Genomic DNA, 13,171 nt, shown 5'->3' with positions numbered 1-13,171 from the left:
AGGATATGTCAAAGGGGAGCATACATACTCCAGATAATTATTTTCAACAGTATTTAATGAATTTTATGTAATGCACGATTGTGTAATTTAAAGCTAAATATATACTGGGCCTTTTTGCCTTCAGCCATCTTGTTTCCTTTGCTCATTGTAACATAGTTTGTATGAATGTATTATGTGCTTAATGAACAGTAGAAATAAGTTGTACAGTAAGACTGCAAGTGCAGTTCAGGAGAAAAATGTACTTGTTAAGGAAGTGTCTAAAATTATTTCTTTTTTATTATAGAAAAAGAAAGTCAGTTTTGTGTTAAAAATATTCTAAAAATATTTTAATAGCATTCGAGTGCATCAATGAAATATGATTTTTGTAGTTAAAAAATGGCTTTCTGTAGGAGTGTTTCATGTCTGGTTTTTGCTGTTTGATTAATGAGACTGGAGGATGACAGGATCCTCTTGCAGAGTGTTTCTTATCCCCTTTGGTTATGGTTCCATGTTGTTACCACATTCATGTAAAGGGGGTATGGGGAATGCAATGGAGCTTATATCCTACAAAGGTGATATGTTGCTGCTGTTGTGTAGGTTGGTGCTGCAGGTAATAGTGCTTGTGGTCATTTCTGATTGACTAGGGCATGGGTTGGGGGTTGATTTCTCATATAGGAAGCTTCTTAAACAGTAATTGTGTCAGTATTTATTTAAGTTTGTTTTATGTATAACGGTACCAAACAGTAATATATTTTCATATACAGCTAAGATACTATAGCACAGGAAAGCTGTTATATTTTCACCAGTGTTTAAATAAATGTCATTCAGTTGGCATATTCTGTGACTGAAAAGATAGCATTTGTTCCTGAGATGGCAAAGAACAAATCTGCCTGATACTTACAATTTAAATATCTATTTTTTTAACAGAAACAGTGATGGAGTTCCTCAAGAAGCTCTCAGACAAGCTGTCCAACAGGTACTGTGCAGTAAAATATGCCTTAGTCTTCACTTTTTTCTTATCTTTAGTGTAGGATGTTGCTGTTCACTAATTCTCAGCAATGATTAACAATGGACTACTATTAGAGTGGAAAAGTCACACTCATCTACAGTTTAGCAAAAGCCCAAAGTTTATTTTCCGTTTTTTTTTTCTTTTTGTGTGCTTTTCCCTCAATGCCTGACAACCATCCAGCAACCTCCTACTGGATTTGAATTCCAAAGAAAAGCAAATAACTGGAAAATAGTGTGGCATCCATAAACTTATAAACAATATAAAAGAAAATCGGTGCCAACACAACACGACTGTAGGAAAGCAACTATTTATTATAAAACAAAAAATAAAATGGTAAGGGCTTTCACGATGATATTAAATACTAGGTAATATATTAAAATGGATTTTATGCTTTAATGTGGAAAAACCACCAGGTTTAAACAAAGTGGTTTCGCTGACACTCTTCCTAAAAAGGAAACTTCTAAAGCATTATGGAAGATTGGTTTTATTTGATATATATCCTCCTTTTTATGTGTTTTGTATTTTAATATATTACGTAGTATTTAATATGTATGTGAGTTCTTATGTGATTGGATGATGGGGAATGCACAAGTTTTTATTGGTTGTTCATTATTTTAAATAGAGTATGTTTTTAGTGCTTGTTGGTCTATAGAAGAAATTACGTCATCCTGAAAGTGCTTGCCATTTTATTTTTTTGTTTTATAATAAATAGTTGCTTTCCTATAGTTGTGTTGTGTTGGCCCCCATTTTCTTTTATATTGCTCCTACTGGATTTGAGCCCACTAATTGCCTATTGAGGAGAACTTCCAATCTGATTCCCTAGGGTAACTGCCATCCAGAAGTGGTGTCGCTGGAATCCTGAAATTAAGAGCATTTACTATGAATGGTTAAACCCATCCATTGTTTGGTGACATTTGCATCTACATCACCACATGAGCTGCCTATAGGTTCATAGGTTAGTACCGGGTTATTTATTCAGAGGAACATTATCTGTCTGTCTATCCTTTATTGCCTGGGTTACTCCCACTTGGCTAGTAGCCTCTTTTCAGGAGAGACCCAAGGTGATATTTGGCCAGGGTGTCAGGGAACTTTACCAATTCTTTTCGATCTTTTACATGAACCTGAGCTGCCACAAACTCAAGCAGATGAGGCCTGTGTTTAACATCTCATCCAAAATATAGCATGCTCAAGGTGTACAACACCCCATTTATGCTGCATTGCAGTGCTATTAATCAATTTTATTTTTATTTTGAATTTGTTAACTGAGGTAAAGCATTAATCTCATTGGACCCATTTCAGTGTCAGCCTGGAAAAGATGCAATAAATGCATGACATTATATACAAAGAAAATACAGTGCAATTTATGAATATATTATGCATCATAGTTGGCTTGAAGGTAAAAAGACAGTAGATAAATGACATTATATGAAGAGTGAAAAAACACAATATATAAATGCATTATATATAGTGTGTGGCATCAGAGTTGGTATGCTGAAAGTTGAGTCAGAGCAAGGTATGTGGACAGAAGAAGGGAATGAAGAGATTAAGTTATTTGTCCAGAGAGAGAGAGCAGTTTTGTTTACCTAGGGCCTTGAAAGTACTTTTATTTGTGAATGGAAAAAAGGATAAGAGGAATGATCTTAAAGAAAAGAAGGGAGAGATCACAGCAGTTTGGGACCAATAATTGAGAAAGCATGGCATATCCAGTGAAGCCTAGATTGAGGGGAGGTTTGGAGATGGGGACATGAGTGATTAAGATGTCTAAGGTTGTATGTTGGTGTATCTCTGAATAGTCTAGAAGCTAGTGGAGGGGAAGGTGTCATTCTTTATAAGTTTAAATAGTTGAGAAGCAAGTAGAAAGTCAGCACATTGTTTCTCATTCAGCTTTTTTCAATAATTTTGCAGAGATGTTTGTTTCTTGGAGAGAGAGTGATGAATCTGCAAATGTCATTTGAAATGGAATGAATGGTGGATATATTTTAGAAGGTGCAGCAATTATTTATTTATTTTTGTTTGTTTAGTTAATTTGACATTTGTTGACTGGGAAAGTCCGACTGATCTAGAGCCCTTTTTCAGCGGAGGCCCAGGAAGAAAAGCTCCACAGAAGAACAAAACCATGTTACATACAGAGCATGAATGAGAACATTACAGAGTGAACATAGTTTGGTATTCAAGAAGGTTATACAAGTGTATCCAAGAGAAATAAATGCGTACACTCAGAGAAAGCACAGTGTATTAGAATTAAATGTACATAGTCTAGAAAGTGTAAACATCTGAGTTCAGATGCAAAAATAAGATAAGTTAAACATGTAAGTTTATACATTTCTCAAAGGCAGGTTGGACAGAATTCAGCGTAATGCTGGTTAGTTGTAGAAATTAAAGGAGTTGTTGTAAACATAGTAGTTTTAATATAGGGAGAATGTAAGGGAGGCTGTAGTAGAGGTTATGAGAAGTAGTACCAGAGGACAGTAAGGACAGAAGTGACTTTTGTTGAATAAGGAGGGTAGTTTAGACTAAACTTTTTACAGTGACAGGTTCAGGCATTGAACAGGTGTTATTTTAGAGCTTTTTTGAATTCATGTGCATGGGGTAAATTTCTGATGTGCAAAGGTAGTTTGTTTCAGGCGAGGGCATGAGTGTAGCTATAGAGAGTTTAGCCAATAGATTGTTTGGGCTTGTAGATTTCCAGAAGTTGTTGATCAGAGCTTCTAAGTGTTCTGGAAGGAGTATAAAGTGAGATGAGTGCGGTGACAAAAGGACTGGCCGAGGACCTGTTGAGGATGGAATGAATGTTAGCGAGTTGGGAGGGAAGAAGTTGGCGGGGGAACTCTGGCCAGTTTAAAAGTTTGAGGGATTGGCAGTGATATGTAGCTGAGGTGTGGTTAGCAGCAAATCTCGCTACTTTGTTATAGGTAGATTCAAGTTTAGTTAGAAGAGGTATATTAGTTAAGATTTGTTAACTGTACAGAGAGAGACTAGGGAGAAGGAAGGCATAGGCAAGAGAGAGTCTAGGGTCTTTTGTGAGGAATTTGTATTTCTGCCAAGTAAGCCAAGTTTTTGGTGTGTTTTCTTTATGCAATGGTGGACATGAAGGTCAAATTTGAGTTGGTCATCTATGGTAACTCCAAGCAGTTTGGTATGAGTTTCTGCATTTGACAGTGTTAAGAGATGTAATAGTGAAGGAAGGTTTACGATGTGTGAGAGATTTTGGTAGGAATAAAAAGCTTGGTCTTCTTGGGGTTAGTATGAGTTGGTTATTAAAGAGCCTATTTTCAATAGAGCTAAAGGAGTTTTGGGTGAGGGCATGTAGGTCGGAGATGATGTCAGAGGTAGAGATGACTGTGGAGTCATCAGCACATTGTAGAAGTGAGGAGTAGGGACAGGAAGTATGTGAGTAATTAGTGAAGATATTAATAGTAGGGGGCCAAGGATTGACCCTTGAGGAACTCCCATTTTGATGGGGAGAAAGGGAGACATTGCAGAGAGCCATGTAACTGTTTGCTGTCTGTTAGAGAGATAGCTAGAGAACCAGAAAATGGAAGTACTAGAAAGGTTGAAGTCTGAGAGTATGGAAAGTAGCATAAGGTGAGGAGATGGTATTGAATGCTTTGGAGAGGTCTAGAAAGACACAAGTAAGTTTGTTGTCTCTGGCTAGGGAGATTGAGGTAGTGAAGGAGATGAGTGCAGTGGTAGTGCTGTGCTTGGGACGAAATCCATGTTGTGTGGTAGTGAGTAGATTTTCTTGGAGTAAATAGCCCATGAGTTGCTGGTGTACACATTTGTCGATTATTTTGGAGAGGGAATAGTATTGCTATGGGCTGGTATTTAGTTCTGTAGAGTTGCTGCCTTGATGGATAAGTATGGTAAAAAATTGTTTCCAGAGTGTGGGTATAGTGAATTCACTTATAGATCTGTTTATAAGAATAGAGATGGGGTAGGCTATGGAGTTAGCAGCTAGATTAAGGAAGGCTGAAGGTATGTAATCCACAGATGGACACCATGGCTTGAGCTTAAGTAGGAGGTTTTTATGTACTTGGTGGGAACAGGTTGCAGAGAAGGAGTTGTTGTTTGAGGAAGTGGCGGGATCTGCCTGTTTGGGGGAGTTAGGGGTCTGCATTAATTTACAGATAGTGTCAATAAAGTAGGAGTTGAATATGGTGGCAGTTTCAAGGGGGTGTTATTTGGACAAGGGTTAGGTGCTGCGGGGTTACCAGGGTGCAGGGTTTGGTTGACAGACTCCCAGAATTTTTTGAGGTTATGTTGGATGGTTTGGGGTTCATGGTAAAAGATTTTCTAGTCAGAACTGACTTGTTTTTTGTAAGGTTGCAGAGTTCTTTGTAGGTTTTTAGGTAGATGAGGGATTTAGACTTAGTCCACAGTTTCCAGACATTGTCTCTTTTCTGTGTAAGATCACGAGTGGCTTTGGGATAACCAGAGCGAGTGGAGGGATTTAACTCAGATTTTCTGGAGAAGAGTGAGAGAATTTAGTATGCTTAAGAAAATGTCAAATTTTAGAACTGCATTGTCAAGTGGTAAGTGAGAGGAAGGACCAGTTTATACAGAAGAGTGTGCTGTTTAGTATGTCAGGATGGAAGTTTGAGAGGCTGTGGCAGTCTTTGAATTTGTGAGGGCTTAGGTGGTGTGGAGTGACACTTTGGATGCATATAGTAAGGTGGTCCTTAATGGAATCTGGTAGAGACTGAGGATGTTGGTATGGGGCAGGATTTGATACCAGGATCCAGTCAATGCTGGAGCATGAGTTGGTTGGTTTGTTGAAGTGAGCAGGAGTTGTGATGAGTTGTGAGAAGCTGTGAATGTTGATGCTAGAGCTAGGGGAGTTGGAGGTAAGGGATAGCCAATTGATGTTGATGTTCCCTAGGAGAGTAGCTTCATTGGGAATATTATGTGTTAACCAGGAGAGAATGTGTTGTAATGCTGGGATATTGTCACCAGGGGGCAATATATATTGCAGCTAGGTTAAGTGTTTTGTAATAATTTAGTTTGCAGTTAAGAATTCTGCAGGTATAAACTGAGGGGGTGGATTGGCTGTAGGATACAGGTTGAGGTGTTGGGATTATATTAAGAACGGTGCCTCCTCCTTTCTTTTTAGGTCTGTCAATTCAAAAGATTTTGTAGCCAGAGGGAAAGAATTATTTGTCTAAGATATGCTGTTTGAGTCAGGTTTCTGTGAAAGCTGTTATATCAGGAGAATATTTGTCCAACAGTGAATGGAATTCACTGATTTTGTTTAGAATGGTGAGAATGTTAACAGAGAGGAATGCTAAATGCTTAGATGAGGTGTTAGGAGGAGGGTAGGTTGGGTAAGGTTGGTAAGTGGAAGTGTTGTTGTAGAGAGGGCCTGGGTTGGGGTAGATATCTCCTGAAAGGATTGTGAATTTGTAGGGGTGGAGTACGGAAGGAGAGTTTAAGGAGTGGTAGTGATAATTAAATTTAGTTTTTAGATGGTTTGGGGGGAGGTGGGGGAAGTTTTGATTTTAGGAAGAGGTTGGTTGAAGGCAGGTAACAGTATTGGAGATATGGTAAAAGAGTACTGGGTTTGCAAGTTTAGAGTGTAGTGAATGGAGGTAGATGAGGAGTGGAAGGGATTAATAGGGATGTGATAAGAGGAGAGGTAGCATGGGGTAGTAGAAGAGGGTAAGGAACATGATGGGGTGAGGAGAGTTTAGAGAGGAGAGTGTGTGAGAGAGAAGTAGGATGAGTGTGAGTGAAAGTGTGGAGGTCATGAGAGTTTAGGTGAAGAGGTGTGTTGATAGTTTTAGGTGAGATGTGGAGGAAAGAGACTTGGGTGGGGTGGAGAAAGGGTCTAAGGGGAGAAGTGCTAGAGATTTTGAATGTAAGTAGAAGGACTGAGTTAGTGCTGAAGGTGTGTTAAGTAGATGAAAGGTAGTGGTTAAAGGGGGAAAGTAGTGGATAAATTAGAATTTGAGAGTGGAGGGTAGTTAAGGTGAACAGGGAAGCAAGAAAATAGAGGAGTAAGGATAGGAAAGAGGTTAGAGGAGTGTAGGACGAGACTTGAAAGGTTACTTTGGTAGGAGAGTGGCTGATAGAAGAGTTAAAGTAAGGAGGGAAGAGGAGAGTTAGTGAGTGGCTGGGAGAGGGAAGAAAAGGAGGTACTCGAAGGGGGTAAGAGCTTAAATCAACTGTAAATGTAATGCATTCAGGGGTAGGTGGGAATGGGGGAAGGGTAGAGAAACGGAGTGAGTCTGAGTGTAGCGAGGCCAAGTGGAGTAGGCTGGAGCAGTGCTCGGGAAACCCCCTCTATAGTGTAGAAGAAAGAGCAAAAGTAGGAAGGAAAACAGTCAGTTAAAGCAACTATGGTAGGAAGAAGTTGCAGGTAAAACAATACTGTAGCTCTTGGATAGCAGAGAGTGAGAAGGTAAGTGACAGAAGTAAAGGGAGGAGGAGAGCTGAGTGGGTGCAGGGAGGGATTATATTGTTGCTGTCATGGCTGGTAGGAAAAATAAGGAACAAAAGACGATGTAAAGAGTTAGAGAGAGTGGAGGGTAAGCAAGAAAGGTGGGGATGGTTCATTGGTGTACCCTAGCTGTGATATAATACAAGCAAAGATGGCATACAAGTAAAGCAAGGTTATATACACACACACACACACACACATATATATATATATATATATATATATATATATATATATACATACATACATATATATATATATATATATATATATATATATATATAATCACAAGGTGGGTGCTTTGTGTAGTAACATGGATGTAAGTCAGACTTGAGACAGATTATCTCTGTAATCTGGACAGGGGGTGAAGCCCGCACCATTGGAATAGTTTTCTTGTAATCTCAAAGTGGGTGATTTGTGTAGTAAATAGATGTCAGTCAGGCTTGAGTAGGCAGATTATCTCTGTAGTTTGAGCAAGGGGTAAAGTCCGTGTCATTTTAATAGTTTTCTTGCAATTACAAGAAGCCACTTTGTGTAGTAAAATAGAAGTCATTCAGGCTTGAGTAAGCAGAATATCTCTAGTCTGGGCAGGGAGGTCCTCACAGTTGGAATAGTTTTCTTGTAGTCACAAGGTGGGCGCTTTGTCTAGTAAAATAGATGTCAGTCAGGCCCAAGTAGGAAGATTATCTCTGTGGTCTGGGCATTGGAATATTTTTCTTGTCTACAGCATCAAAGTTATCTTCTTAAGTCCAGTATTTACAGTAGAAATAGCATGCTAGAGCTGTGTTAAACCACTGGAGCCAACCAGCTAGAAGGAGAAGCTAGAAATTATCGACAAGCAATATTCTAGCTGAGCCAGTAGGATAGCATTACCTATCAAATTTCTACAGGGTTTGGATAGAAAAGGGGAGATGCCTATTACCCCAGAATAGGAAAGATCTACTTAGTCTTTTGCACCAAAGGAGAATGTGCTACCTGTTGCACCACTGACACTGCACACTGACTTATTTGCAGCCTAGCCACAAAATGTCAAATTGTAAATACCCACACACATGCATAATTAAAACTAAGTTACAGCCCACTTCACTAAGGGCTTGAGATGTAGACTGGGGTGTATTTAATACTGGATGTTGACCCTTTTCAGTGTATTTATGGTTCTCCATCCATTCATTCATTCATGTTACACCTAATGAAGGTCAGAGATCTTCTTTATTTTACATGCAAGGGAAGTCTGTTCCATAAAAGAGGAATTATCTGGGAGAGAGCAAATATCTCACCATCAAGTTCTATTTATGTTTTGGTGGAAATTTAGATTTCTTGAGTGGGTGTTTAGGTTACATGTTTTAAGGATGTGGTGAAGCAGGAGGCCACATAAGACTTGGATTCTTTGAGGCTCTTTAGACCAGACAGAGGTCCCTTCATAAGTGTGTGTAGGAAACAGAAAGAACAGAGAGAGAGAGAGAGAGAGCACTTTGAGGATATCAGCATAGCTCAAGGAAGACATGCCCTTTATTTTGGTAGTCTGTCATGCTGAGTCATCTGCTTAGTCAAGTTCATGCCATAGGGAGCATTTTACTCTGTTATGGCCGTAATGAGGGAGTAATAGAGAGGAACAGTAACTTCCTTTGATTTTGAAGATGTACCCCTGATGATCAGTCTAGCCAGATAAAAGGATGTCTGTATGACAGTGGGTACATGGTGGTCAAAGTGTAGTTCATTATCAGCGAAAGTGCCCAGGTTCATGATGCTTGAACCAACTTTTAAAGGTGTGTCACATATGTGATAGGTGAATGTATAAGCTTGTTTGTTAAAAGATACAGTGCTGCATTTTTGGCATTCTTGTAATGCCATAGTTTGGGCATTATTTGTTGCTGCATGTTAGGCCCTCCTAAAGAAAATGAAAGTCAGATGAGTTTGACTGCCTAGACTTTGCAGGCATCCCCAGACTTAGCCAACTCCTAGGTCTTTGGTGTCAGCCTTGACATCAGGAAAAATAAATACCAAAGAGAAGTAGTTGTAGGACTGATACTTGTTGGCCATTGCTGGTAACTATTCTGTTTGATGAGAGTAAGCTGTCAACAGTAATAGATTGGGTTCTGTCAGTAAGCCACATACGCAATAATATTTAATTTGATTAGTTTATTGATAATGCCAGATTGTGGAATTGTATCAGATGCCTTTGCCTGGTCCATGTAGGCAGTGTAAAGCAATCTACCAGTGTCTACTGTACCAGTGACCTATTCGAAGAAATCCATCAAGTTCAGAGGCTAAGTTCCATAATAATGCATTCCATTGCTTTACAGAAGAGGCTGGTGAGGCTTATAGGTCTGTAGTTGTCTCAAGGTCAGTAATATGTCCATCCTTGTGGAGTGGAATGACTCAAACAGATGTGCATCACATTGATCAATGCTGCAGTAACCTTAGCTGTTTGAGTTATATTCTACCAAGGATTTAAAATAGTCCATCTTCCAAAGCTTCAGGGCACCTTTCATGGACACAAACTGTCAAGCAGCTCAAGCTGAGCTGACTAAAAGACAAGTCTTGGTGCAGAGTCCTTCAGAACTTTACTGCTGTCAGAGTTCTGTCCTCTGAGACTGTTGAAGTTCTGTGGTTAGTTTGTGCTGTTCCTTTGCTGGGAAGATAAAACTCCTTTTGAGGGAAAAAAAATTTGTTTTCTTACTTTCCTCTTCAGGAAAGTTATTTTAAAGCTAGGAGTGTTGTGTTTTAACAGACTCTCATGAGACTGTAACATGATTTTGAAATGGTGTGCTGATTTTTCCTTTCAGTTTAAAGTGATATAAAGTAACTGACGACATTTGTTCTGTGGAGAAATTGAAAGAGAAAGAGGTGTCATTTTCAGCTTGACCATGGAACAGATGGCCAGTTGCATGGCTTGTCCTTCTTCCAGCCCCAAAAGAAAAAAAATAAGCAAACAGACTTTGCCACCACATCAGATTAGCAATTTGCCTCAGCTACAGGGGGGTGACTGCTGTAGTCATTTGTTGTACTTCAGACCATGCATTTTCCACCAGATACCCCTGGTGTAGCGCATGCAACCACTGTGGACCAGTGGTTAGCCACATCCTCTGTGGCTGTTGAGGTCCTCCTCAGTGGGTCAGGGAGAACTACTCATGCTGGTCATGGGAGTGGGAACAGGGGATGTTTTTCTGTCTTGTCAGAATGCAGTATTCATCCCTGGGGAAGCTGCTGCTGCCATTAGTAGCATGACTGGCCCCATTTTTCCTGACAAAAAGAAACAGAAAATCAAGCATGTATCTACTCCTCCTCAAATTTCTTTGGATATGAGTAGTTTTACTGGGTCTGGTTCAGGGTTTAATTCAGGATGTTGATTCTTGTCAAGTTGTTTCTGGTAAAAGAAAGAGGGATACCTCTTTTCCTGAAGAGATTCAAGATTTTGAAACTGAGCTGGAAGGTTCAGGGAATGATACAGGGTTTTTCCTCAGATTTCTGAGTCAGAATAAGAGGAGAGCTCAGTTTCTTATTCTCGCTGTTGGTGAGTCTCTTCCCTCTTTGACGGTTGCAAGAACGTGCCAGTGTTTTCACTGGGAGAACACTGAGGTTTCTCAGTCCCTTAGAAAATACTGAGTAGAAACAAAAGTATTTTCCAGATCCTACACCCATTCCTCCTGTTCTTTCTGCTTTAAAGAATGTGTTTGTTACTGCCTGCAGTTTTTGCATTGGTCAGTCAGCTTTCCATAAAAAGGCAGATAGAATTTATAAAGTTACTCTCTTTATTTTATACACTGTTCCCAAGCCTCATCCAGCAGCTATAGCTGTAGTTGATCCCACTGCACAGTCCTTTCTAATTCAACTCTTTCTGTTAAAGATGGGAAAATTATTGGTGGGTATGAGGAAAAGTGTTTAATTCTGCAACTTGGATTTTCAGAATGTTGAATTGTCAGGCTCATATGTTAAAGTTTGATCTGATATTGTCAGTTTTTTCATTTCATCCTCAAGTGTGGGTTCAAATCCAATTCATTGCATCCGACTCGGCCATTACTAAACTCGTGGCAACCAAAAAAGCACTTGGACACCTTTTCTTACCCACAACCCACCTGTCACTGTTACCTCAGATCTTGTTTGCTGCTTCACGAAGACATGGTCTAAATCTTCTGCTCTTGGACAGTCAGGTTATATTTTCAGATTTTCTTAGAAAAATCCTTTACCTTTTCTTCCATCTTTAGTAGTGTGATTAGTTTTCCTCCCTGCCCTTTAATCTAAACTTTTTTCCCCTGCAGTAACCGTTTTTTATTAGGTTACTTCCCCTCCCTCCTTTATACCCTTGGTGGCAACTTCGCTTCTATTATTAGTAGCTTTTCCCTTCCCTGTTCCTTTGTCTACAAAAAAAGAAAGGTTTCTTTCTCTTACTGTTGTTGCAGTTTCCTTTTCTCCCAGTTTCTGTCTGTGGGGTGTGGGTGGGTGCGTTCTCTGCTGTATTTTATTTACCAGTGGCTGAGAAATAGGATAAGCCTGTGGGTTTTAAAAAAAATGTACAAACTGTATTCACAAATTTCTATACGGTGACTCGCACACCTTCTGCGTCTACTGCTTGGGCCCCCACCATCTGCAGGAAAACTGTGCTATTTGCCATTCTTTTAACCACCGGGCCCTAGCTGAAAGGAAAAATAAGCTTATTTTGAGGGTCCTGTTGCCTTCATCCTTTGGTGAGGCCATTTCGGGTACTGACCCTTAATCTATGGTGAAATCTAAATCGGCTCATTCAAGTCCTGCTTCTTTCTCTAAAAGTTCAGATAGAGGGAAGAAGAAACCTTCCTTGGCCCCAACAGATTCCTCTGAGCCCAGACCAAAAACTTCCAAATCTGCTGATACAATAGCTCAGTTGGAGCCTTTGGCACTAAGCACTTCTTTCTTGGCTCTGGCTTCTTTGTCTCAGAGTCTCTCAGGTAACAGTAGGTTGGAGCTGTTGTGGTAGGATCCAACCACCAGTCCTTTTAATCCCGTTGCCTCCCTGCCAAGGACGCAGTACTCCCTGTCTATAGATCCTGTACCTTTGATGGTATCATCTCCTTTTCTTAACAGGTCAAAGTCTTCTTCACTGTCCTCTTCCCATTCTACCTGAAGCCTTGTGGAAGAAGACATGGAATGCATGGTCCAGAAAATTTTGTGAGTGCAGGACATTACTAAGTCCCCCTCAGCTTTGACCCATATGGTCCAAGGTCCATTTACTCCTCCTCTGGTTCCTCCTCAAACTTCAGGACAAGTCTTGGAGTTATCAGAGCCGACATGCCAGGCAACTTCCAGCTTGGCCCCCATGATTTATTTTTCTTCGGGTCAGATCTTTGCTCTGAGTTTTTCATTTTTTTGGAGCTAGCTAGCTCTCAGAGCCATAGTAAACCTGGAGGACCACTGGTGTGTTTGACTCACAGGCCATCGGAGCAGTCTATGCACCTCGGGGCTTCTGTGCAATTGAGCTCGGTGCTGACTTCAACCCTGGGCGAGCTGTCTTCGGAGCTGGGGAGGTCTCCATCCCACAGGTATGCCTTGTCGGAGTCAGAGTCCCTCTCCATTGAGGAGCAGTCAGTCTTTGAGGCTCTGGAGAGGGCTTATAGCTGCCTCTGCAACTAGGAAGTCACCTCTCTCCTCGGATCTCCAGCACCATCTATTCCCCCTGTGCACCTCTTCTGACCAAGACTTTCTTCAGGGACAGCGGAACCTTAGGTACTGGGATACCCGTCAAGGTACCCTTGCCTGTTCTGATACCTCCC

At 40.4% G+C, this 13,171-nt stretch overlaps 1 protein-coding gene across 1 annotated transcript in view; it reads left to right on the top strand.

The window, feature by feature from the left end:
- Window positions 1-13,171, top strand: part of LOC122802327 (mitochondrial intermediate peptidase) — a 2,150,265-nt gene that overhangs the window by 1,287,806 nt on the left and 849,288 nt on the right. Inside the window, exon 9 of the mRNA XM_044071968.1 lies at window positions 907-955. Coding sequence (XP_043927903.1) covers window positions 907-955 — 49 coding nt within the window. The remainder of the gene's footprint in view (window positions 1-906; window positions 956-13,171) is intronic.

This window comes from Protopterus annectens, chromosome 5.part0 (genome assembly GCF_019279795.1).
Source record: "Protopterus annectens isolate FY-2018-M chromosome 5.part0, PAN1.0, whole genome shotgun sequence".
NCBI classification, from domain to species: Eukaryota; Metazoa; Chordata; order Ceratodontiformes; family Protopteridae; genus Protopterus; species Protopterus annectens.
Note: the sequence above shows the minus strand (reverse complement) of the source record. Positions and strands in the feature narration are given on the sequence as shown.